Here is a 27499-nt window from a genome sequence, read left to right as displayed (position 1 = left end):
AAATGCATTTTGTAAAATTCAGATGCATTTTGGTGCTCACTTAGAACAGTTTTGCTGACGTAGTCTTAAAGCAAAGTCCCCTCTAATTTAGTTTGTCTTCACCTCATTAAAGCAGCGGAGCAGAATAGATTTTTGTGAACAGCAAGTATTAAGTGCAAGAAGTCCAGTGTTTCTCTTCACTGTTTTGCTCGAGGCACTATAATTATTTTCATTCATTCAGTAATATATTGATTATTTTTGTGATTATTAAGTCAGTAAAATGTCTGAAAATTGTGAAAATGCCCTTTTAAAATTTGATATAACCCAAAGGAAAGTTTTTTTTTTTTTTTTTCTAAACAACAGGTCAAAACCTAAAAACACATTAAATTTACAATCTATAAAACAGAAAAAAGCTGCAAAACTTCACATTTGAGAAACTAAAGTCCATGTGTTCTGCTGTCTTGGAAAAATACCACACCATTTCAACAAGATCTACGAAATAAGAACTTTTATTCATAATATATTCATACTTGTACACAAGTAAAATAAAATGCATATCTATGGTTCCTTTGCAATCTCCATAAACAAACTGATAGCATTCTTTTGGTAAATGCCACCCATATACCCTTTCTGTCATGAAAATAGAACTGAAACTGGGGGGAAGGTAAAACATTTGTTTTTATAAACATAAAAAAAACATAACATTACCCAACAAATGCATCACTTTGAATAAATAATGGGGGGTAGATCTTTTATCATCATTAAACTGACCCAACATTCTTTGTGTGCGCTCTGTCTTGGATTTCCTATATTTGTTTTATTCGTTTGTTTTGGGGTTTTTTTTTTGTTTTGTTTTTGTCTTTTTATTTTTTTTAGTCGTCCAGTGGTCTGTCTAAGCAGTAAAAGCTTTTTGGGAGGGAAAAAGGGAGGAGTCCCCGAAGTCTTGCTTAGACACAGTACAGTTAAGTACATAGAGAACAAACAATTTTGGGCACCAATTCATTATATACATTAGATCTGTAGTGTTCTGTAAAGGCATCCATTTTGTTAAATGTGCTCTAACATCTTCATTATTGTTTGTTCCTGACCCAGGATGGGTCAATGAGACTCCTTGCTTTTCAGTCACTGCCTGTTGTTGTAGATGCCGCTGCATCTTCTGTATCATTGTCATGAGCATCAACAATCTTGAGTCCTGTATTCAGAGTGAGATCAGGAGTCCTAAGACATGGCTAGAGATATCCAGATCATGGGAATGAAGAGAAAGAGAAGCACTTGCAAAGTAGAACCCCGGCCTTTGATGCAGTGGGTGTCTGATTTGGGCTTTTTGGAACACTTCTTTTTCTTTTTGTTTGATGCTGTAGATGATTCCAGATTGTCTATAAGGTCAGGGTTTAGATTTTCCAAAGACTTGTCCAGGGTGTTGGACAAGGTTCCCAGCGGTCCATCATTCTGCTTGTTCTGGGTCTCGTTTTTTGTTCGTTCTGGCTCCTTGTATTTAGTCTTGGACATGTTCTCCTTTTCCTTAAGAGGGTTGTTAGTGATTTGGCGGCTCTTGCCAGACAGGATAGAGGACTTGTCATTATCTCCAAGGCAACACCTGGGAATGGTGTCCCCCAGAGGATTTTCGGTGGAAGGGAATTTCCCAGATTGTGCCTTGGAGCTGAAGAGATTGGTCTGGATTTGAGGCGTTTCCACACACCCCTCCAAGTCTTCGCTTTTGAGACGTTTAAGGTCCTTTCCTGCCAGGAAATCAGGAATATTGCACTCCAATTCAGAGCTGGAACCTTTGAAACGTTTGAACCAGTCCCACAAGGTCCTAGCCCGGCAGTCACAGATCCACTGGTTACCATTTAAACGCAAATACTGCAGGGACACCAGCGGGTCCATGGTCTCCCCTGACAAGACGGTAAGATTGTTGAAGAACAAGAACAGGGATTTCAGCTTACCAAGATCATTAAAAGCCCTGGGTTGGACATAGATAACCCGGTTCTCATGTAGCAGTAGCCGGTCCAGATTGATTAAGCCTCTAAACATGTTGTCTGTTACTATCTTGATCTTGTTATTGTGCAGGTAGAGATAGGTGAGGTTGGCAAGGTCCATAAAAGTGTCATCATGCAGGGTTAGAATGTTATTGTCCTGCAGGTAAAGGTACTGTAGAGAGAACATTCCTCGGAAAACCCCAATGGGGAGCTCTGACAGGCCACACCTGTGCAGGTGGAGGGTGTGCAGCTTAGTTAAGCCCCGGAAGGCTGTAGGGCTGATGGTGCGGAGGTTGCTGTTGTCTCCAATGTCCAGTTCCTCCAGTTTCTCCAAGCCGTAGAAGGCTCCCGCCTCGATGTAGCTGATGTTGTTGGAGTAAAGCCAGAGGACGGTGAGATTGTGGCAAGAGCTGAAGCTGGTGGACCTCACCACTGTTAGCTTGTTGGACTGGAGGAATATCCGCTGGCTCCGCAAGGGGATCTCAGTTGGGATGGAAAACAGTCCTTGTTGTTGGCAGGCCACCGTGGGCCTGGGCTCACTGTAGCACACACACATGGCAGGGCAACTGTCAGTTTGAGGCACAAGGTTCAGCCACATCATCAGAAACAGGAGTCGCCCCCCTAAGAAGACAGAAAACAAGACAGTTGATTAGTAAATAATGTATGGAAATATTAAAACCTTTAAAAGTACTGAGAATTAGACTGATATTGAGCAAGTGGGTACAGGTATCGCAAACTATATATGAAACAGATGTTTTGTTTATGCTTTTTATTATGTTATTATTTTGGGGGCATTTTTGTAGCCTTTTTTTGTTTGATAGGACAGTGGAGATTGACAGGAAATGCAGTGATAGGAGTAGGGGAGTCGAACCAGGGACTCACTGCTCAGGGAAATCCTTACGCACCCTAACCACTCAGCCATTTTTTATCATGTTCTCAAAACAGTCAGCATGTTACTATGTGACATGAGTAATAGTTAATTTGCACAATTTAAGCCAGCGACACTGCACAGACTGTCACATCACAAAACAGACAAAATTTGAAAAATCCAAACCACTCTCATGCATAAAGTGATCCAGCAGGTATTTTAACAGCGGTGTTGTTTGGATCTGGGGTCACCTTTCCTCCCTGCATGCCTCTGCTGACGTGGAGGCATAAGCAGATGAAGTGAGCCCTGCTAAGGCGGACTCATTTAAAGTTGGGTGGATGGCTTTTATGTGGAATTGGCTTGCTCTAATAGGGTGGACATAACTAATGGTGTTCAGCGTTCCTGAGGTTGACATTTAGCCTGACGTTGGGAGATAAGCTTTCATGCCAGGGTAAGAGATTGATGCCTGGGGCCAAGGTGGAAAGATGGCCCTGCTAGAGTTTCCACTGTGGAGCCATGACTGAAGCATTTTTTTTTTCTAAGTGCAGCATAAAGATGAGATATACAAGAGGTGTGGTAGCACTCAGAGCCAAGCTTGTAAGATTCTTGTATGTGTTTGCCCTGAGGGCATCCATGTTTAAAGTAAGGCATATTCCACATTTGCTCACATTAATTATTTCTGCTCGTCCGCTGCCATGGTTCAGATCAGCTCGCTGCACAGAACCATGATAAGTGAAAAGGGCTGGATTACCACATGAGTGATCACTTCTGACATTACACTGTTGTAGGTACAACTGTGGTAAAAAATGAAGTGCATCTATTGTGTCATAGGTATGTCTCCGTATCAGCCCATAACAGCAGGTACTCCTCCAAAATTCTGAATCCTATTCGACTCCTGTCCTGGCTGAGGATTTCCAATCTCTGCTCCCATGCACATGTGAGGAATCCCAGGTCTCGCAGGCATGACAGGTAGCGAGGCTCTTGGAAAAATGCATGAGCCTTACTCAGCCCTTCCTCCATCCCCACTCTCCTTCCTCTCATTCCCCCTGCAATGTGTTTTGGTGCAGCTCATCTCTGGACCTTGTTAAACGGAGCTCTGGTGTGGCCTGACAGCCGCCCTCTGCTGCACTTTCCCTCCAATCTCCCTGCTCAGCCGTCAGACTGCCACCGGAAAGCTGTCAAGACTTTCCACTCTTTCTGCATCGCAGCACTTTTCCCTCAGCACTCCCTAACAATAGCAATATTTTATCGCACAGCACGCTTCATGTATCTGCTCCGCCGTCTTCATTTTTTTTTTCTTCTTTTTTTTTCTGCTGTCTGCTGTCTATTCATTAACAGGCTATTTCCACCCACGCGTTGCGTGTCAAAGCCTGGTTTCCTCAGCTCTTGGCATAATATGTCTTGTCTTTGTTAGCATCTGTTGAATGACAGCATAAGCCCCTCAATGTCATCAACTCCATCCCAATTATTTTTCGCTCACTAACAGCATCTTCACATCTGCACCGCACTGATTGCATTACCATATGTTACCAACATAAATCTGGGAGCCGCGGCTTCCTGACACCTTTTGTGCTATTTCACTCTGTCATAATCACATTTCGGAGTAACCTCGGCATGACTTCACAGTTAGACCTCTTATCCTCCACTCTGGAAACTTGTACTGTATCTATATACAGCTAGTGTAAGAGCTGTGTTCACACTATTGATCGGCCGACCGACAACGCTGCTCTATCCACTTATATTTTCATCACCACTTTTGTTGTCTTAGCTTCAAATCTAAAAATCACAGCGAAGATTATACCAACTAATTTTTGGCTGTTTGTCCTCATGGCTTTTGTTGAGTTATTGACACTAAACTTTAATATCTTAAAAAATACGACAAGGTTGTGGAGAGAAGAAGAAGAAAAAAAATCCATTCCTTATCGTCTTCTGCCAGCTTCGGTTTCAACGCTTAATCTTCCCCTATCTGCTGTGTCAAAACATCGCTCGGAGCACTGCCTTCCTGTTTCAGACCCTGCCAGTGGCCTCTCTTCTGAAAGCTATATTATTGTACAATAGCAATCATCACTCTGTTTAAGAGCAGACAAGCCTCTTTGTTTCCTCCTGACTGACACTGTGGCCCCTTCAGCTTTGAGTAAAGTACATCATTTAACCCCCCTCCCTCCCTCTCCTCCCTCTCCTCCCTCTCCTCCAAGACAAGCACTTCTATTTACAATGGGAGCCTGACAATATATGGCAGGTTAGAGAATTGCAGACGACCACTATTCTTTGGTGGTACGGCTTCCTTGCTTGACTAATTAAATTGCCTGTCAAAACAAATTCTCCAAAAGTCATGTGATGTAGCTGAGGACAGTCTGGTTAGGGCATTAAATGTGGCTGATATTGGTCTATTGGCTATATTTGCCTCTCTGTCATGCCTGAAGCTGGCTGAATGAAATCATATCTCTACTGTCTTGGCACCTGCAAAAGGGGACACAATCTGTGGGACCTGCAATGAAACCTGTTAACAACTCACCTAAAAGAATTTCATCACCAAGTATTTCAGGAAAATTTTGCCTCATGGTCAAAAAGGAGAATTAAATAGTTAGAGAGAGAGAAAAAAAAAGCTATTTGGACATGAAAGAAGTCAGTGTTGTAGACAAATAATAACAGCTAACTGCAGCTTCAGCCAAAAAAAAAAAATACAGTGCTCTAGTAGTACAGGACACTACATTTAGTTGCAAAAACAAAGAAATGCCCACAGGGTGGTATGAGTGGGTGCAGACAGCTTTTGTTTACTTATCATGTGAGTGTATTGTTAACCAGACTCCTTGCTCATTTGCATGTGTCCCTGGCATGTTTAGAACTCCGAACAACCTCTCAGAGCTCGCCGCTTTGTCTTATTGTGAAAGTACAACATGCATTTTAAAAACTTAGCTCCTGCACCGAAACCCGCAATGAACAAAGGGGGCATGTCGGGACAGCACATTCAGAGGGCCTCCGATTCATCACGGTGGCTTTACTTTGAAGGGCTGGGGATTGGGCAGGGATGGCTAACATGACAGTCTTATCCCCTTGGCCCAGAGTGGAAGTGATGTCTCTGTCAGAGATGAATCACAGCAGTTCTCCACAGGGACCTCCTGGCCTCTTTCTGAAATCATACATTATTGTGTTGCTCAGAGGCGGGCCTGCATTTAATATAGTCATGATCCCTCTCTGTAAGGTCATGTATCTTGTGTGAATCCATCCACGCATACATAAATTGTTTTTATATCATGTTGAAATGAATAACTCGGAGAAACTGTATGGGATATGACAGTTGTATGAGGAGCAGCCTATGCAGCTGTAAATGGCTTTCGCAAGCTGAGAGTAATAAAGGGCAATAACTCTGCAGCACAAAACTCACAAACACAAAGTTGTAAGTAGGAACACAGAAAACGGGAAGATTACATTCTGGCACTAAGAACAGATAATGTCTTGTTTTCTTTAGAAAGCACAACTTTTTATGTTGTTTTTAAGATATTTTTCGAACCGCTCTTTGACTTCCAGTGTGGTATTTACTGTATATTTTTGCTGGACTCCACCACCTTTTTATAAATCAGCTATTATAGTGCTGCTTCTGTTTATTTGTTTTCTCTCTCAAACCAATCACCAACGGCCGACTGTTCTGCTCCCGTCTGCTCTGCCATCAGGGGCTCATTACCATTCTCCGCTAGAAACAAGTACGACATGTGAATCAAGCTACGTGCTAATAGCGAAATGCTTTTAAATTGTGCATAAAGCAGGTAGTTATGCAAAAATGTTCCTCAATCACACTCACACAGAATACCAGCAATTTTATCTAGGGCTAAATTCTGGTCCTCCCTTGGTGATTATTCTTGGTTTATGACAAATAATCCAGACTATTTCTTCACCAATGCATTTCTCAGATAAGAATGATATGACAGTTTCTCCTCAGGCTTCATCCATTAGAAACTGTCACAGAGACAGTCCAGAACTCTCTTTTGGGAGCCACACAGTCGACTGTACAATGCGACAGAGATGAAAATTGGAGAAAAGGACACCGGTTCATGTCCTCGACTCCTGAGCGATTCATCGAGCCTTCGCCTTTGGCTTCAGTTGGCTTTGAATAACGCTGTCCTGGATGTAAAGCAAATAATTGTTGCACTTGTTAGCGTAGATGAATCCCTTTTCTTGTACTTTAACTTTTTTTTTTTTTTTTTTTTTTTGGAGCACATCCTGAAAATCACTGTCTACTTTCGCTTATGTCCAGCTTTTGAAAGCTGAGAATTACAAAGTAGCCTACAGTTACACTGTCATGGCAGACCAGTAGAATATTCCATTTAAGTTTGCTTTGAACCTCTTTTCACTCATAAGCCTGTGAAAAAAAGTTTTATTATAGAGAGGAAATGGTCTTCACTTTCAAGAGCATCACTGAATTGCAGAGGGATTGGTTGGTAGGACATATTCATATGGAAAAGGTTGCGATCAGAAAGCCACACTGGCCCTTTTATGGTAACCATATTTACCCTGTCACTGTGAGTACGGTGTTGAAAAGGGCTACTTTCCCTCTTTGCTCAGATTTCAGCGCAATTTTTCTTATTTCTGGAGCATGTAATACTTCTTCACTTACATTTTCAACCTTGATGCTATGTAATTCCACTTCCTATTGGTGTCTTTGATACTATGATGTGATTCCTTTACCTTTACCTTAAATAATAAGTAGGTTTAATAGTAATTATTGAAAAAAAGTTGCTCATATTTCTGTGTTTTCTTGGTGTGTGCACGCCTGTCTCTGGGAGGCGGGATGAAAATGAGACAAACACAGCCAAGCAAACAAAGCCAGAGTTGTGCTTGCCCTTACAACATTGATGAACCAGATGCCATGATCTTAAATAAAGATGTAGACATCAGATCAAACAGGTTATTTAGGACGTGATGGACCAGCGAGTCGAGCAGGAGTCCCTGGGCTAACCATGGAGGGTTCAGCGGCGGCTCCAGGATGTAGACGAGGACACAATTAGAAGGCGAACGGGGTGGGGTGTTTGGGGGGGGGGGGCACAGATGAGGTTCTGTTTGACACACATCTGACACAGCACTTGCCCAAGCAGATGGCTCATGAATAACTGAAGGAACCGGAGGTCGGCTGGCAGAAGGTAAGACACAGTCTGCGTGTGGAAAGAGACGGGTCTTCATAGACCTACATGCGTGCGTGTGTGTGTGTGTGTGTGTGCGTGTGTGTGTGTGTGTGTGTGTGTTTGTGTGCACAAACATACAAGACGTCTTCTCTTGTTTTGTGGGGGAAAAATTAAATCAATACCGATACAGTAAATAACTCTTGTTTGGCATAGCTGCGGTAGGCAGATAGTTGTCACGTCATGCTACTGAGAAGTGACAGCGGTAACAATAGGCAAGCGGGCTGGCGATATCCTGACAGTGAGAGAATGAGCTCGCAATCAGAGGGCTGTCGGATCGAATCCCTGCTCGACTGGTGAGCAATTGGACGGGAAAGTGGAAGTGAAGAGTTCTCCCTTGCAACAACTGCCATCAAATTACCATCGACCCCTGAGTGATGCACTGACCTCCCGGCTGCTCAAACCCTCACACAGTGGGTTATCATTCAAGGCTGTGTTGTGCTCAACATTTAGTAAACTGCTGTTGCTGTATACAGCGGTGAAAAGAAAAATGATGAGATAAATTCGCTCAAGTACTATAAAGTACAATTTCAAGTACTTGTATTGGACTTTTATTTCATGTCGCTTTAGTTTTCTTCTTCAAATATTGTTCTTTTCACTCTACTTTGACAGCTATTGTATTTTACGTACAAACCATATCATCAGCTTATAGAAGATGATAAATTGTTACAGGTCCCATATTTTTATTTGAAGTGCTGATATCCATAAGAAGATATATGTGTAGTACCAAAAACCATCTCAATGTAGTTTTACGTTTCCTCTCTCTGGCTCACTAACCTTGTTACTAGAAGTCCAGAGAGAAGTCTATCAGAAGAGGGGAGGCTCTGAGACTCTCTTCTGATAGGCTGACTGTTTTCTGAGTGATCAATTCAGGTAAACACTCAGAGAAACTAAATCCAGGAAATCCTGGGCTGGCTGAGGGCATGGCGGGGTCTGCTTTGTTGTCACATCATAAAATTACAGAAGTCCTGACGGCTCGTTTTAAGGCTCTGTTTCTGAAGGCTGTGTGCATTCTCTGTGGACTGAGCGCTTTGATACTCTCACAGTATGAATATAGAACCTGGACCTGCTTTATAATCAAAAAAGACATTGAAATCTCCTTTAATACAATATGAGACCCTTTTTTAAAGATTAAATTCCCTAATAACACAGATTAAAGTAAAGCTAACAGTTCAACTTAGTTCCACATTAACCGGCTGCAACATGCTGCTTTCACATTAATTCTTCACTAATACATTTACATTCTTCCCCTATATGGGTCCTTTTACTTTTGATAGGTGCTGTTATTATGTAAGTAAGATTTGTGTTGCAGGATTCTTACTATAGAGTATTTTACATTGTGGTATTGATACTTTTACTTAACATTACATTTGTGATTTAGTAGTGCAATTTTATCATATTTGCAGTGGAAGACTGAGAAGGATATATTAACAGAGTGGTCAAAGTCGATGCAGCAAAGGTTAAGATATTCAGACTTTTAGTCCCTATCAAGCTCCACACACAATTTATCCCCACATCAACTACTGCAAATCCATAACTATTCTTTATTAGACATTTCCTCCCCATCTCTGTCAAACCCCATGCCAGCTTGTGTTCCAGGATTTGTGTTACAAATTTCTGGTCTAAAAGCTGAAGTTGAGATACTCAAACATCGTCACCTGAATCTTTTGACAGAGCTCCTCCAGTGTCGCAGAAAATATTATTCAACTGTTTTCACAGACTGCATAGGACTCCTCGTGATGATTAAAGAGTCTGTGATATATACAATTTGTGAAATGTGCCTTTTTAAGAAAAGGATAGATACCTCATACACTGTTTCCAGAAATGCAGCTCACATTTACAGTCAACAATCAATCAACTTAGTTGCTGAAATGGGAATGCTTTTTCCTCTAAGTTGCATTTAAACAGAGCTGAAAGAGAGTTAGGTATGCTTAAATGCCACTACAGTGGATTAATTGTTGCGTGGTGGCATAGTGCCACTGGATTAGAGGGCAAAAATGGCACATTCCTCATAACTCTATTGTATAGTTGGCAGCAAACCAAGTTGCCCTCAGTGCTGCTACAGCTCACTATGAAATGTTCCACGGAAGGCGTTGAGAGTCAAGTCTACCCGTGAGGTTTTGCAGAATGGCTGAAATCCAGCTCTGAGCCCGCCTCCACATGTCACAGACATGGGCAATTTTCCCATGTGAAACCATGTAAAATTCATAATTCAAGTAATGTAAGCTGAAAATAATGCAGGCATCCACCAAGCGTGAGTGTGTGGGGGTGTCCAGATGTACTCCTCAAGCCACAGAAGTGCAAAAATTCGGAATGCCCTACTTGGGTTTTGTGCTGTGCAGGCTGCCAGTAGTGCAGCCAAGTGTTTTTGCTTAACAGAGTGTATAAGACTTTATCTTATCTGCACATGGCTGGATAGGAAAATAAATGAGGGTAGCTCATACAGTGCATGCCCCATGTGTCTAGTCGTTGCTTAGCTGTCAAGCAGACTGTAGCACAGGTGTTACAACAACGTTTTAGCAGACATCCTTTACTTTTGTTTAAAACAGCACGTGTCATCCTCCTCTTCAGAGGATTGAATGAAAACACAAGTATATGGAAGTATTATTGAATCAGTTCAGTCTTGAACACATATAATATCACATATCTGAACCAACTGCTGTAATTGAGATTGTGTTTGCTGAGTTTTCACTCCCTTTATTTATAGGCTGATAGTATAATCACATCTACCATGTGATCCTAGGTAAAAGTCACACATGTGGGTATTTTCAGGACATGGTTAGGCTATTCATGCTACATTGTTTGGCATGTGAATGGTGGTACAGATGGCTCAGTTTCATGGAGTTTTGTCACTACAGTCTCCAACATGCTTTGGGTAATGTAAACAGAAGGTTAACTACAGGCTACACCTGAGCCCTGTTTTGCCTATACTTATTAAGATTCTGGATTTTCTGCAACATGCAAGTCTGCATTATTTGCTGGCATGTCTTGTTTGCACTGTAATCATTAGATAAATTGAGTTATAAATTGATTTAAGAGTAACCTCGTCTCCAAAAAAATGACCTTTTTTAATTGTGACCAAATTACATTTCCTATTAATGTAATGAGGATATGTTGTTTATTGATGAATTTGGCAAGTCACAGCATATTTGTTTTCTGCCAAGAAATTCTGCTTTTGCAGTCCAGTATCCACATGTGCTGACTACAGCATCATGAAACTTGTTTAGGCACTCGCAGCACAAAGATGTTTTAGATTAACAATATATCGTTCAAATATAAAAGCATATATGTTTAATCATATGCAAGTTTAACTTGTGTATATATAAAACGTCAAGATGCTTATGTATGTTTTTCTTATTAATATATGATATTGTCCTAATTTCGAATAGGTTTCAAATACAATTTTTATGTTTTTATTTCATACACATTCCATATATGGAAATCAATTTAATACACATATTTCCCAAATGCAAATGTATCTGTACCATGATGTACGTTCCAATTTTGACTTTGTTTATAGACGAATAGGTGGATTGTATTTTAATTGAGGTTCTAACATTTCATTTAATTTTTCAAAAAAAAGCTTCACCACTCCCAAAGCTGAATCATTTCATATCATCAATTTTGAAATGGGTGAGGATTGCGAGCCCTCAGAGTTAATGCATTGCACTGGAATGAAGGCCTAATGAATCACAGCTGCATTATCTAAAAGGATAACCGCCTCAGTACATATTGGATGATAGCTTCATATAAAGCGAAACACCTCCTCATGTGAAGTGTCAGCTGGAGAGGGAGAGAGCAGTGACAGCACCCACAGGCAGCCTCGCAGATTTGGGCATGTGAAGATGAGAAAACACATTGAGGTGGTCGGAGAGCAGAGAACACGCTGTAATGGGCAGTTACGCGGTTTGATGCTAGGTTGATGCCATTGTAGTTGAGCTTTCAAAGAGCAGTCTATTCTGTTTTTCCAGACCTGGAAGTAGCTGGTGCAAACATTATCCAGCCCTCATCTTTCTGACAGCTTCATTACTGCAAAATTTGGCAGCAGCCCTCTTTGACTCCGGACTTGTTGTGCTTGTGGAAGAGAAACTAGCTCTAGCTGAAGTGTTGTGTTTGTGTGAGTTACAATTGGGAGGGGAAGAAATACATCAAACAAGCACTTAATCTTTGACCAGGGTAGACTAAACCAAAGTCATTCTGTGAGTGATCCATTTAGTTGGTTTGGAGAATTGCTGTGGAGCAAAGAGTGGCTGAGGGGGAAACCAAAAAGGATTTCTAAATTGCTTGCTGCTTTGTTCTTGACATGGACGCCAAACTTAACCTTGCAGAGCCTTTTGTCCCCAGGATAGAAACAGCTGCAAGCACACACATTAGTCATCCCAAGGTTATGCATAGGTGAATGTACTGTACAGCACAAAGATGTGTTTTGAGTAGGTAGATTTAATCATTCGTGTGATGATGGAATGAATGATACAGGTAGACCTACAGCCCGAGGGTGAGACGCAGTGAAAAGGAGCCTAAGAATACGTCACATGACAAACCATAACTGACACTCTTTTTAAATCTTTTTTTTTACTGTCATAATGTGTCATCTAACCTTCCTCAGTTTTCTCCAGTTTCGCAAAATTGCACTTTGCTGGACTGGCCAGCTGACTATGCAGAGCGGCTGCAAGTATGTCATCTGCAATCACCTCAAACCAAAAGACCTGAGTGAGACCAGGGCAAGCCCAGAAAGACATGCTCTAACCAGCAAGTGTGGCTTCAAAGAGCATCACTGAACTCATCTTCACTGAAGTGGATACAATGCTTACTATGCCCATATGTCATGGCACACAAACACACACACACAATCTCACACATACACAAATCCATATGGTTAAATTTAGGCATATATATTCTCCTACTGCAACTCCCACATGTACAATTAGCCACGCATGATTTTCCTAAGATTTTTAAAGGTCCAATATTTCGTAAAGTGAAAGTAAGATTTTCATGTTTTTTTTGATTTATAAAGAAGGTCTGGGTTGATACTTTGAAAGTATCAAAGCGCTCAGTCCACAGAGAAACACACACAGCCCCTATTCAGAAACAGCCTTAAAATGAGCTGTCAAGACTTCTGTAATTTTGTGATGTCACAACAAAGCAGTCACAGCTCTAAGCCATGCCCCAAGCCCCGCCCACCTGGACCCACAATGCAATGTAAGATTTGGTTTCTCTGGGTTTTTACCTGAGATCTGCAACATTCTTATTTGATCACTCTGAAAACAGTCAGTCAATCTGACTGACCTGCTGTTACTAGAGCTCCATAGAAGCCTGAGAGAGGAGCTGTAAAACTACATTGAGATTGTTTTTGATACTTTAAACCACAAACACATCTTCTTGTATCAAAAATCAAACACTGTAAAATGTAAAATATGGGACATTTAATTTTATCAGTAAATATCAGTAAAAGCAGATTTATGTTAGAAGAAAACTTAATGTAGTCTGCACCTTGGATGCTGAATCCTCATCTCTCTGTTCAACCACTGTGTTTCTCACAGACTCTACCAAAGTCAGTCGTTGCTGCAGAGTTATATTTCACACTAAAAATTCAGACAGACAGAATGACATAGCTCACCATGAGATGACATGTCATGCGGCACAGCGCTCAGCAAGCTGTTATCTGTGGTGCTATAGCCACAACTACACTGTGACATATGGGAGGGTCGCTTTCATTTGGAGGGGATGAAAAGGAAATCACGTGGGACACACAGCCCAGCGAGAACGGGAACATTTTAACGAAGTGTGAATGGCAGAGAGTGACTGGATTGCTGTCCAAGAAAGGGAAGTCAATCAGCTGGAAGAAGATGAATGGGGCAAAATAACTGGGATAAGGTGGGCAGGTGGCGCAGAGTTTTGCAGAGTTTGTAGTGACTGACTGGCTTGTTTGCTTGTTGCGGGGTGGCATTTACATGCTCTATCTCATCACATCAGAATGTCAGCATGCTTAATCTCGCAACTCATTTGCAGCACATTCAATTACGGCATCTCACATGACAAATACGCTCTGAAGTGCCAGCTCGTAAGGTAGCCATTAGTCATCCATTATCTCAAACAATGACTGTGTAATTTCTTTTTTTTCGGTCCCCGTGCATGACTCGTCTGACGCACAAAGGAAGGGATGCAGAGACACAGCGCGCCCACAGGCATCTGGAAGAAATCGCCAGGGGAAGAGGGACGTCCTGACACTAGCAGAAACTGAAAAGAATAAGATAAATAAATAAATTAGGCAGATCATTGTGCGAGCGTTAACTAATTCTGGCCAGATTTCTTGTAGATCCATCTATTTTGGATGTGTAGGCAGCCTTGGAGCATGATGACCTGAAAAAGACAAACCTCTCCCTTCCTTTCATCTTTTGAGTCAGTTCCTGCAAGCAAATGTATTAGGGCCAGTAACACGAGGCCTCCCTCTGCTGTAACGAGAGCAGTGATCTCAGCAGTGTGCTTTTTTTTCTACCATCACATTGTTTTTTTTTTAACAGGCCTCTGTCTTCCAAAATAGTTGTCGGAAGGATATGTTAGGATTTGTTGCGCAATAAAAAGTATTGAATATCCGGTAAATATTTGTGGAGGCTGCAATACTCTCTGTGAGCATATGTAGGTGGTTTTCTGACATTAGTGAGGTATAGGATCTCATATCTTCCTCTGCCTCCGCATACATCTGATTCATTCTCTACCCTAGACCTTCCACTTACACCCGAAGCATGTGAAAACTGCAGCTCTGAAACTGAATTTGGCCCAGCCTCTGACTCAAACAGTATTTACTGTATATTTTAAAGCGCAGAATGGAGACCTTCAAGCACACTAGTAGGTCTGTACTTACTGCTATGCTTTAAAGAGAAATGACAACCTTGCAGTATCTCGACTGAAAATGAAACACCGCTGGAGTTGGATTGGGTGAAAATAGGAGGTGGATAACACAAACACTTATCTTTGCAAAATGAAGAAAACAAAAAAAACTGGACCTGATCAAAAAAAAAAATAAGGTAAAAGAAAACCCATGATGACACTAGAAAAAAAAGCCAAAACTTCACATGCCGGAAAATAGCACTTTCATGTAAAGGTTACAGCGTTACTTGTCAGGAAAGGTGAGCAAGCTTTCCAAACCTGGATTTCATCAACCATTGCTTTGAATCCTGTCCAGAGGACGATGGCCATCTGCTCCTCTGTTTCATAGTTTCTGTTGTAAATGTCATAAACCGAAACTTACAAGGCGAGAGATTCCACAAGCAAGTCGGCCATCTTATCTTTCGGCGAGGGATCAGGCGCAACCTAACTGCAGGATGTCTGCAGTGCACCACAGCAAAGGCACACTTAGTGACTTTGAGGGTTCTGTGTATCTCCCATGTGGATTTTTTTTTTCTTTCAGTTTCGCTGGGTAAGGGTTGAGGGAGTGGAATAATGGACCCTTGCACGCAGATATGATTTTAGGAACATTCTCACTTTTTGGTCTTGTCGTCACCCCCCCACCACCACCACCACCACCACCCCCACCCCCCCACCCCCCCCAAAAAAAAAAGAGATGGAAGAAACAGCTGCGGCCTGGTTGTTTTAATAAGCCCACTTCAGAGAGCGTCTTATAGTGAGCGCTCGCTCCTTTGGAAGAATGAAAGGAGAATGACTGGTGCATTATTTACCACCTGCCTCAGTACCGCTGCACCGTGCGCAGACAAAGCGGCCTACTGCAGGAAAATGGATTTTTCTGCAGAGGAGCTCCGATAAGAAGGATAGAGGGATGAAAGGATAGAAAACAGAAAAGGAGGGGATGAATAGAGAGAGACATTAGTAACATCCCCACCCAGTCGACCCCAAAAATCAGTTAAATTTCTTTGCACCAGCCTGTCTGCTATCTGCTCCTCTTCCTCCCCGTTGGCCTGATAAGGGCAGTTCTTTACATCAGAGGCCTCCACGGATCAGTCACCTTTTTTACTGGAAAGGTCGCGCGCTGGCCTAAAGCTCAGTTCATGCTGGGGAGTCATCAATCCTGCTCTTTATCTCCCAGGTGAGGGGATGATCCAAGGCTGAGTGCCATGCAAGTCTGCCCCCAATATGGCCCCTAACCCCGTTCAACAACCCTCACACCTCCTTGGGCTGCATCCAGGGAGATAGCAGTAAAGCCGGTGACGTATGAGCACCGGTTTCACAACTCCTCACGGGGAAGCGACCATCAGATAACACCAGAGTAAAGATCCCAACAGTGGCAAGTTGTCACGGTGGCGCTGCAGTATCTGAGCGATAGGTTGGTCAGGCTATCTCCCAGCACCCCTCGCTCCTGAACAAGTGAGCCACAAGATGAGAAGCAGGGATAAACACGTCAGCATATGGCAGCCACCTGAGAATTTCCCTCTCTAGCTCCTAGAAAGCAGAAATCTTCTGCAATCTGCACAAATCACTTCCCTGAGTTCCGGCTCAGGTGTGTGCGTTTATGCTAAGTTGTCTACAATTGTATGTGTGCTACGCCGCTGTTGTCACAGTCCCAAAACGACTGTAGCACTGTAAGTGATGCGCTGGCGCAATTGGCGTGTCACTGTACTGTGGGACGACCCAACTGACAAGACTTCCTGCTTTGCTGCCTGGGTAATGAGTCATTCCAGCCCTGGAGAAAAACAATCTGGTATTTTTAAACTGCATCCTTCAGCTGTTCCTTTCTCCCCGGAGCTCCAGTCTGTAAGCTCTTGGTGGATTGTAGTAAGAACGCAGTTTGTAGTGCTTGTGCTAATGGGCCTGATATATCTGAATAATACAAATGCATTACAGTGCTTTTAATGGTAGTCCTGGTCCATCCATGGCCTGCTGATTAAGACTTAATGCACTGCACAATGCAGCTAAGTACAATTTACATGTGAGTTCAGACTCTGACCAGAAGACTGGTGACATTAGTGTCTTGTCAAGTTATAACCCTCAAATGTTTTGAATGCTGAAAAAATGGGAAATACTATTATTATTAGTTAGGTTTGTCCACTTCTGTTTGGATCCTTAAATCAAGACCTTTGGTTAGATGCTTTCTCACACCTGAGTATTAGAAGAAATAAAAGAAGTAAAAGTATAGATTTCAACAAATTCACTGTAGCAGGTTAAGTGATAGTTGAAGATGTGTTCAATTCCTTTACTTAAGTAAACGTAGCAGCATCACATTGTAAAAGTCCTATAGTTAAGTCCATGTAAGTCTGAAGATGTACCCTTGTGCCAAAATTGTGGATGTATCAAGTTATTAATTCAGTCCTTTCTTTGATGCTGGTGTTTTGATTTGTGATGTTTCCTTTTGTAATGTTTTCCTTTGCATGTGCAGAAAAAATCATAACCATAACTGCAGTGTTTTTTACCTGCGCAGTTAATCTCAGCAAAATCATTGAATTTGAATTACAAATATTTCTTGGATTTACTGATACCTTACTGTCTAAGCAGTATTTTTTTTTATTGGGGTTAAGGTGGAGCTATTTTAAACCCTGATCTGTAGTTTAATCTATAACAGTCAATCATATTTAGAACATGAAATCTTAATCTGCAAAGTAACAAGTAACTGTGGCTCTGAAGGAGGAGACTTTGTTATTGGAAGATGGGATCATTAATTGGCTGCATAGAAGATCTTTGATCCCCGAAATGAATAGGACAGTTGTCAGAGGAAACCTTTGTACTCTTTGTTCTGGTTTCCTTATCAACTTCCACTTTGTTAAAGCTTTTCAGTCACTGTTGCCTCAGCTGTCCTCATATTCCGGTCACTGCTTATACATCCAACATATTGCTTACTTGGCATGGACACATCCAAGCCATCAAGCCTGTCAAATTAATCCTCTTTTCTATGTAGCAACCTTTTGATTGATTATTTTTGTTGACATGTATGGCAGGATGTATACGCCTCTGTCCATGTGAGGCTGGTGGTTTGTACACGTGCCTTTTCATATTATGTATATATGTTTGCAGGCTACATTTGACACGCAGCCCTGACAAGAAACAAGAAAGAAACAGACAGCACAGAACCAAATCCCTCTTGATCCCCTCTCATATGAAAACATCTAAAGTCACCCCCCCCCCCCCCCATCTGCATTCTGCTTAGAGAGGCGCTAGCGTTGTGGCGCATCACCTGAGCAGCCATCACCTGACAGCGGGGATTTCAATCATTCTGCTGAGCTCGTAACCCCGTCCCCGCCACCTCCTCCTCCCCCTTTTACTCCCCAACGCAGCCACCCGCCTCTGTCATGCTAATTTACTTGCGCACACTGATGTGAGCACTCAGGTTTTTAGAGCTTTCTCATAGACCCCCATCATGGGCTGGCAATTAAAGTTATGCATGATTTGAAACTGGAGCACAAAAGGCGATAATTTTACTCTCTCCTGGGGAAAATCGGCTCAATCAAAGGTCATAAGACAACAGTACTTTGTTATACACACATGGTTTCCAAAGAGGAAAATAGCTCAGAGGCAGATAATACAGAAAGCAGGGAGCACTACTGTAACTACATGTAGCTTCACAGGTATATCAGTGCGTTTCTGGAGGGCATCTAGAAATAGCAGCTGTGAAACAACTGCAGTGGTTAACAATAGATCATGTTTGCTCTTCCACTTTTGTTGGCTATATCTATGGTAAACCGCCTCCGGTAAAGTGGAGTAAACAAGAAAATAGAGGGTCTGCGTCTGCTCTGAGCAACAAATCATGCTCCCACAGATTATCATTAGTTTCAGTAGCCAGCAGAAAGTAAGACAAGAGGCTTGTGGCTCAATGAATTGAACACATATTTGGCCATAAAGAAGAGCAATAAATCACAGCATGTTTGTACGAGTTGGAGTTAACAAACAGAAAACTCTTAACAGGCTAATCTTGATGCTGTATCCACGAAGATAGACATGCGCCTTTTTGGAAAACAAAGAACGATACACTTTTCCGAGCTCACCGGGAGCTTATGGAGCTTCCACACTTCCTCGTGAACATGACACGCCATTTATGATTAATGGCATTACCGGCTGGCATAAGATAAGAGCTCAATTAGCTGTGTGGGCACGGACCTTGACTCTATCTCCAGTGACTAATCCCATGGCTTTTGTTATGATCAGCAAGAGCAAAGTTTTAATCTTGGCGTCTGAGTGCCTGGCACTGGCCCAAAGAGATTCATTAGCAGTTAAAAAAAAAACTGCACTTCACTGCTGTGAGTCGCACAATTCAGAGCTTACTTGATGGTGTTTATGTCACGTTATCTGCCAATCTTTTGCCGTTCATGAGCAATATCAGAAGCGACACCCATTGGCAATAAATTAAATTAAGTCTTTTTAAGTGAAATGAATTCATCCACCTTGTTAATATTTTAGAAAGAGGGGGCCTCTTGAGAGTTTTCATCCATGCTAAGCCCACTCATCCTCCCAGGCGGTGTGCTTGCCTTCATGCTTGCACTGATGCTAGTTCCCTACAAATATATTTCCAGCTACAGCTGCAATGCCCAGGGAGTTTTTGCTGAAGCCCATAATCTCTACAGAACTCGAGAACTGTCAAATGACTGTGGATTTCAGACGACTATAGTACAAAAAAGGTCCCATAACAACGCTTTTAATATTTCACCAGTTATCCATTGAAAACAGTCAAGGACAATCCTTTCAATCTTGCAGCTTTAATTTGGTGTGAAAACTTTTAGCGAGGCATTATGAGGATCCTTGATTAAATATTTAAAAAAGTCACGCAAGGATAAACCTTTCAAAGAAGAAGAGAGAAATGCTACAGTATGCAGGGACGTATAAAGACCTCTGTGCATAGAACATGATATAGTAGTATTTATTTGTGCTGATAAGACTATAACAATAGCAGAGATCTACTGTTAGTCGTGCAGTAAAAACCCATCTTGCATGATGCTGCACTTTGTAGCGCTCACCCTCTGCAGGGGGAAACGTAGCGCACCATCTGTTCCCTGATCCCCAGCAACAAACAACAGACAGAACCAACGCAAGCGGACAGACCAGTAGACATAGGCAGGCACCACTCCTGCACCAGCAAAGAATTGTGGGAAACAGGGAGGCAGCTACACCAGACGCAAAAGCAGCTAAATGTGGGATGAAAGCAGTCATCGGCTGCTAGGATTTGATCAGGAGGCCTGAGCTGACACTGCTCTCCCAGGAATGATGCAAATTGAGGCAGACACTGCAAAGGAGCCGCCGTGCGATGAGAGAGACTCGATAGCGAGGGGAGCAGGGGAAAGAGAGACGATGGGATGGGGGCAAAGAGACGAAGGAGAGAGAAAGAGAACGTAGCCGCCATACAATGAGGGAGCCTCGACACAAGAGTATAAAAGCAGGGTGGAATAGAGAAAGAGAGAAAGGCGAGTGTATCTAAAGAGACAGCCAGCAACAACAAGAGACTTGACAGGGTATATAAGGGGGGCAGAGGGAGAGAGAGATGGAGAGAGGGAGGGAAAAGAAAGAGAGGGAGAGATTTGGGGATGCAATCCAATTTTAAATCCAACATGCAAAGCGTCTACACGGCTCGCCTTAATCAGAATGCTAAGTAGCCTCATGAACGTTATTTTTAGGATTAAGATGAATGTGGGAGGCTCGCCACACCCAAACAAATACCAACAATGTGTGAGTTCAGTCTGTTACAGATGTATATGTAGCGCTGCGGAAGCAAAACATGTACACACCATGTAAAGTGCTAAAGGATGGCAGAGGGGGGGAAGAGAAAGAAGATCTAATTGCCTAAATATGCTATGGACATGAGAGAAAGGCTTAAGCTTGCCCCCTAGTGTTCATCCCAGTCCCTGATGGCATCAGAGCAACACAGTGCAAAGAAGTCTCCATCTTAACAAGGTGTTATGTCTGTTATTACATCCTCAAATCTCATTTTCTCAACACAAGCACACATTAAAAAAAGTGTGCCAGTAGGGTGGTATTAACATTTGACCTATTTTCAACACACACTGTTTCAATATTTTTCTTTAGCCAAGTGTCATGTTCCTGATTTTAGTGCAGCTTTCTGCCTTTTTTTTTTTTATACCAATGGTTAAAGACAGTGATGCTCGTTTCAGGAGATTTTCTTAAACAAGGAGCTGCATTGGGAGCAATGGCAGCTCTATAAGGCTTCATTGGGGGGTTAAAATTTGTGTGGGCTTGTTTTCTGAAGCCAGTATAATAGTATAATAATGTTTTCACTGTTTTGATAGAATAATTTGCATATTCAGATCTCTTATCTGGCAAAACAGCATTTGTCCTATTTCAATAATTACTGTAATTTGGCACAAGATTATACATTGTGCCAGATAGATAGATAGATAGATAGATAGATAGATAGATAGATAGATAGATAGATAGATAGATAAATAGACAGATAGATAGATAGGTATTTTCTGTAACTGGTTTACAAATATGTTGATGAATAATAAAGCAGTCTGGCATCAAAGGCCATGAAAAAAAAGCATGTCCTATAGAGGAAAAAAAGACAAAATAAAAGTAGACAGCTTCATGACTAATGGTTTATACGCCTGTGGATCGACATCAAAGTCAGCTCTACATTAATAGAAAGATTCATTATTTGAAAGATAAAAAAGAATGCGATCCATTAACTAGACCTTTTTCTGCTCAGCTCTGGAAATTCTCCATTTTGTATTGCCAGCAGCAGATTTGATTTAATAATGTGCAATGATTCAACAGTGAAATGCCAGCACCAGGAAAGCCAAAGGAAGAAAACACACAAAAAAACCATTTACATTCAACAAGCTTGAACTAAGGAACTAACATAGTTACTTAATGAAAATGAAAATGGATGGAGATACTGTGGGATTACTATGATCCAACTACCATAATCATGAAGTTTGTGGAAAAACAGCCCACACACTACACAGAAAGTACAGAAGTTTGATTCAACAAAAACTAGTATTCCACAACATGTCAGCGAGAATGTGCTCGTGGGACAAACAACCACACAGGTCGTCTGTGGAAGCAGCTTGTTACAACCCACAGTTATGCTTAAGAAGGACAAGGATTTAAATGGATGCACGACTCCGTTTTTCCTTTTTTTCATTCGTTTATTACTGTAAACATGATGACAAAGGTCCTGTAAACCAGTGGTTCTCAAACTTTTTCATGTCAATGACCCCTAAACTGACACAAATTAGACCCCGGATCCCCATCTTATAAGAGTTTTGCTTTTAAATGTTTTATTCCAGAAAGTGTTTGAACCTCATGACCAAAATAGTCATACATTCTTTCTCTGTTACTTATGGATGGAATTATAGTGAAAATAAATTATCCCCTTTTTGCTGGGAGAGTCCCAGGAACCCATCAAGGACCCCTGGGAGTCCTTGGACCCCACTTTGAGAACCACTGCTCTAACCATGAGGGACATCAAGGCAACATTTCCTAAACCTGAGGAAGTAGATTTTGTGCCTGAACCGTGACCGTTCCATGTGTGTGTGTGTGTGTCTGTGTGAAAAGGCATATTCATAGGAAATGTTGCCCCTGTGTCCATGCTGTACACCAGAGACACGTTGTAAACTAGTTTTTTTTGTATCCTGCATCTCTTTTTATTGAGCTAAGCTTCGCAGTTTGACAGCTCAAATCCCAGTAGCCGATGGTATGAAAGGCAAATCACAACAAAGTGAGTGTAGCAGCTTAGCTGTTATCAGCTTAACATGGCTATCAATGGTGTTTTTAAAAATATCAGTGAACAGTGTCAATAGTCCTAATTAAAGTAAATTCCTGTAATCAACAAGGATTTATCCTCTGGTTCAGTGATTATATTAGCAGATGAAAGGACAAAACCCTGATCAATAGTCCATTCGAAAACAAAATGGTCACTTGAAATGGTAAGCCAAGCTATGGAATGGCAGGGATTTTAATTGTTTTTCAAATGTGATGTGAACATACTGTACAGTATGTCAAGGAAGAAGTGAAATATTGCAAGTTTACCCATTTTGCTTCATACCATCAAACAAAAGAAGATAATAATGATGATATACAATAAGGAAAACAATAATGGCAGGGAATGTATCAACATACATTTTTTGCTGGCAATGCACTATTGTAGAGAAGCAAGTAAAGTACTTTCATTACTGTCGAATGGTTAGTTACTCTTTTTTAACTGATAAAGCACATTGGTAAAAATCTGGGGCGGAGCCAGATATTCAGGGCTTAGTCAAAACATAAAAGGCCAAATATGAAACCACCCTGAAGGCCCCGCTAGTTGTCAGGCGACCTATAGATGGCGATATTTCCCCGGCAACTGAAAGAGCTCCATTGATTTGCCAGTCCAGTCAGAGAGACTGAGGGGAACTGACACCAAGTTGAAGTTGTGTTGTAAACTTTATAAAAGATTCAGGGCTTTAAACATCCAGAGCTGGAGCCCTAAAAGCTGCCCCCTCGATATGTCCAAAATGTCAAAAATAGTGAAAAAGCCTCTCACAGGTTTGCTATGTTTGACCAAAACTCAAAGATATCCTGCGGATATCCTCACATTTGCGAAGGTGGAACCGGTGGATGTTTGGCATTTCTCTTTGATAAACATGATTCATTTTCTGTCCATTAACTAATCACTTACTTGAGTAATCATTTCAGCAGTAAACCAATGCACACCATTTCAGAATCTCGTATTTCTATTATATGTTTATTCTACATTAACACATATGCATTTGGGCCTGAATGGTGCCTTGTCATTACTGTGTGACTTTGTGGTGTTTTTATTTCTTCTTCACTTTCCCAGGCTTTGCTGTGCAGTCTGGGAATCGTAACACTGGAAACCCTGACTGTCTACAGTCCTGGCTCCCAGTCAAACCTCTTTGCGTGCCACGGGACGATTCTCGGTTGGGGCAGGAAACACCTACACGCAACAAGAGTCTTTATTAAAAACAAGCTGTTTATTTCGGTTGTTCGATTTCACAATTAAAATTCTGGCATTCGAAGTCATGTTAGGTTTTATACCAGAATGAAAGACATTCATTAATGAGTCTGAGGAACAAATCCTCACATTTGAGAAGGTGGAAACAGAGGATGTTTGGCATTTCTCTTTGAAAAACATGATTGATTTTCTGTCCATAAACCAATCACTTACTTGACTAATCATTTCAGCAGTAAACCAATGCACACCATCCATCAATTGTTTCAGAATCTCGTATTTCCATTACATGTTTATTCTACATTAACACATATGCATTTGGGCCTGAATGGTGCCTTGTAATTACTGTGTGACTTTGTGGAGTTTTTATTTCTTCTTCATTTTCCCAGGCTTTGCTGTGCAGTCTGGGAATCGTAACACTGGAAACCCTCACTGTCTACAGTCCTGGCTCCCAGTCAAACCTCTTTGCGTGCAGAGGGCTGGTGGGGCAGAAAACGCCTACATGCAACAAGAGTCTTTGTTAAAAACAAGCTGTTTATTTTTGGTTGTTCGATTTCACAATTAACATTCTGGTATTAAAAGTCGTGATAGGTTAAATATCACAATGAAAGACATTCCTTAATGAGTCTGCTGGAGAAGTAGCATCATAATGCAAAGAGAGGGCCGTGAAAGACAACCATAAAACAGACAGCTTTTGGTATCGTGCGTTGTGTAATAGAGGCCATGTTTCAGCAAATCCTAATCAAAAGTCGCCGACTGATTCCTATCTCACTCTTTTAACTTTTAGTCTTGTCTCTTGTCTTCTCATTATGATTTAACACGGCATAGAAAAACAACACTGACAACCCCCTGATATTTAGACCTATTATCTAAGCATTTCTGCTTCCTAGTGGAACAAATTGGTTGTTTTAACCACGACTCCCTCACACAGTGCAAGATACAAAAGGGGAAAGGGTCACGGGAAGAAACGGACATGTTTCTCACAATAGCAGCATCTCATTCAGCGGATTCAGTACATACAAGGCAGAGCTGGACATGAGGGTTATATGACCTAATGTCTCTATGGCGGTTCAGTATGACCGAAGGATCCTATATGGACAAGATAAGCACCTGCCCTTTATAACTAAAGTAGCCTATTACATAAGGTTGTACAATCTCCTCTGTGAAGGCTGCCCTCTGATACTGCCAGCAGAGCTTAAGGAGGGAAAATGCAAAGCCATCACCTTATTGCAAGGAAGAGAGAGACTTTGTGGATTACAGATTTTTAATATGTTTTTTTTTTTTCTTAAACTGAATATCATAGCACAAAGCAGGGATAAGCAAACAACAGCAAGAAATCCGCTTGTACCTTTAAATGATCTATCAGACCTGTTTGTGTTTAAAATTGTTTCTTCTTCTGCATTTTCATGTGTGCATACGCAAAAGGGATTTATGTCTCTGAGAAGCTTGCAGGATTGATGTTCACTGCAGCCTGACCAGCTAGACACTATTGGCAGCAGGAAGGAGCCAATAGTTGGGGGTGAAAAAAGACTTAAGATCAAAAGCAGACATCAATGGACTGGTGTCACCTCAGCTAATGCCATTATTTAAACTCCAGTATTTTGTGTTCTGTCAATCGGATCTGGCACTGAGCACTAACAGTTTGCTGATTCCTTCCCCTCTCTCGGAGACTAATATCCTACCAGGAGAACTTATCTGATGGGACCTTGCGCTTAAATCGACACTTTGAAGATCAGGACTGAGGTCACTATTTGGAGTCTATTCCCTTAAAGAGCTTATACTTTTCTTGTGAGCAGTGAGACTAGACACACTCCCCCAAAACGGAGTCAATAAAGTATCTGCTCATCAGGAGAGCGTGACAGCCGGAGAGATGAGACCACATCAATCATGTGGACTCCAATAGCCGCTCTGCGGTTCAGATAAAATAGGGCGCGGAGACTGGCGGCGCCTTAAATAGGCAGCAAAGGAGCCAACTGGAGACCTTCTCCATCCTTCTTACTTGGAGCGAGGTCAAGAGGTCGTTATACCCTCAAGAACTTTTGAGCTTTTCGCTGCTGTGTTGATTGAGAACTAAACACTTTCTGAACGCCAAAATGAGCTCACCAGCTTTTTCACTACATTTTTTTGCCCATACCTCCAGGAAAGAAATCAAATGCCATGCACATTTCTGAATAAAGGGAAGAGATTAAAAGAGTAGTTCACCCCATCCCTCCTCCCGAGGTAACTTCTACTTCTCCTCAGCCTTTTCATTGTCACCTCTCATTTCTGCCAAAACAACCTTTTGCAGAAATGCAAAACGAGATGCGTGCTGAACCCAAACCAGCTCTGGCACAGGCTCCCCAGGGCAACTTCAGAGCAGGCGAGTAACAGCAGCAGCAGCTGTTGTGTGCTGGCACCTGTTGACTGGGGATGTCACCCGAAATATGAACACGTGTCTGTGAGCTACTTAGAAGTGCACTGCCTTTATATTACTGGGGAATCCTGGAAGTTGTTTTGAGGTGTTTTGTTGGTGGTGTGGATGTATTCAGACAGATGTCCCATGCCGGCTTCTGGCCTACTTTCCCTTTCAGAACCGTATTTTGACATTTTCTGTCCAACATCGAAACCCAGCAGTTAAACGCTGCCATTCGGCATTTTACACAAGTCAAGTGAAATCTCTTTTCTCACATATTTACTGTAGAAATACATTCTTGATGGTGTGTGCCAAATTCTTTCCAAAGGATTTTAAGATGAAGAAATAATTACTGTAATTAATTAATGTAAGGATGACTAGATTCAAGAAGAACTCAGTGTGACTTCTACAGAACATGTCAAAGAACAGTAAACTTTTAGGATGAAACCACTTAATTTTTTTTTTTTTACTACCTATCTGAAGGAATGCGGCCCCTGAATTGGGACACAGCTCATGTCTTCTGTGGGGGGTCTGAAAAAATAACCCTGATGATGTCATAATGATGTCATCAGGGTTCTTCAATAGCTTGATCATCACAGAATAAATCCACACTGTTTTTGATAACTGAGTAATCATTGAAGTAATTTTTTTTAAACAAAAATGCCAAACGTTTGATGCTTCCGGATTCACATTTGTGAAATATTTAGGATTTTGCTTGTCGCCAATGTGAATGAAATATTTTGGGGTTTTTGACAAAACGAGACGAGTGATGGGCGGAAGTCTCTATTAAATTGGTGGGATTTTGTTTGTTTTCTGATGTTTTATACACCAGACTAGTCATCAGTCAATTGAGAAAATAATGGCGGATCAATGGATTATGAAACTAACAGGTGCAGCCCTCCATGAATCAAACTTGATCAACTCACCATAGTTAACTGCTAAGCTACTGGGAACATGGCAACATTGCTCCAACAAAGACTCGCAGGGCAAGAGAGGTCAGCTGATCAAACAGGCAGTAAACAAGCCATCCGTTCATTTGGTCATAAAACCATAAATACTGTATGTGTGCATATACTGGAAATTTCTATAAATAACCCCTCAATGCACCGGAAAGATGTGTGCATGCATACAGCAGTCGGATCAAAGTTGAACCAGGGAGCTGATCTGTAAACCGTGATGGATGTTTGCAAGAAATTTTGAGCATTTTTTTTTCTCCTGCAGTCAAGTCAGATTTTTCCTTTGCGGTGTATCTCAGCATATGAC

General features: G+C 41.6%; 1 protein-coding gene across 1 annotated transcript in view; it reads right to left on the bottom strand.

Annotated features, from left to right (window-relative positions):
- Positions 1 to 470: 470 nt before the first annotated feature.
- Positions 471 to 27499, bottom strand: part of rtn4r (reticulon 4 receptor) — a 45250-nt gene continuing 18221 nt past the window's right edge. The window contains exon 2 of the mRNA XM_056376921.1: positions 471 to 2579. Within this exon, the coding sequence (XP_056232896.1) occupies positions 1198 to 2579 (1382 nt within the window). The 3' untranslated portion in view covers positions 471 to 1197. The remainder of the gene's footprint in view (positions 2580 to 27499) is intronic.

The sequence above is a fragment of the Seriola aureovittata genome, chromosome 5 (genome assembly GCF_021018895.1).
Source record: "Seriola aureovittata isolate HTS-2021-v1 ecotype China chromosome 5, ASM2101889v1, whole genome shotgun sequence".
NCBI classification, from domain to species: domain Eukaryota; kingdom Metazoa; phylum Chordata; class Actinopteri; order Carangiformes; family Carangidae; genus Seriola; species Seriola aureovittata.
The sequence above is the reverse complement of the archived record's forward strand: the minus strand, read 5'-3'. Positions and strand labels throughout refer to the sequence as shown.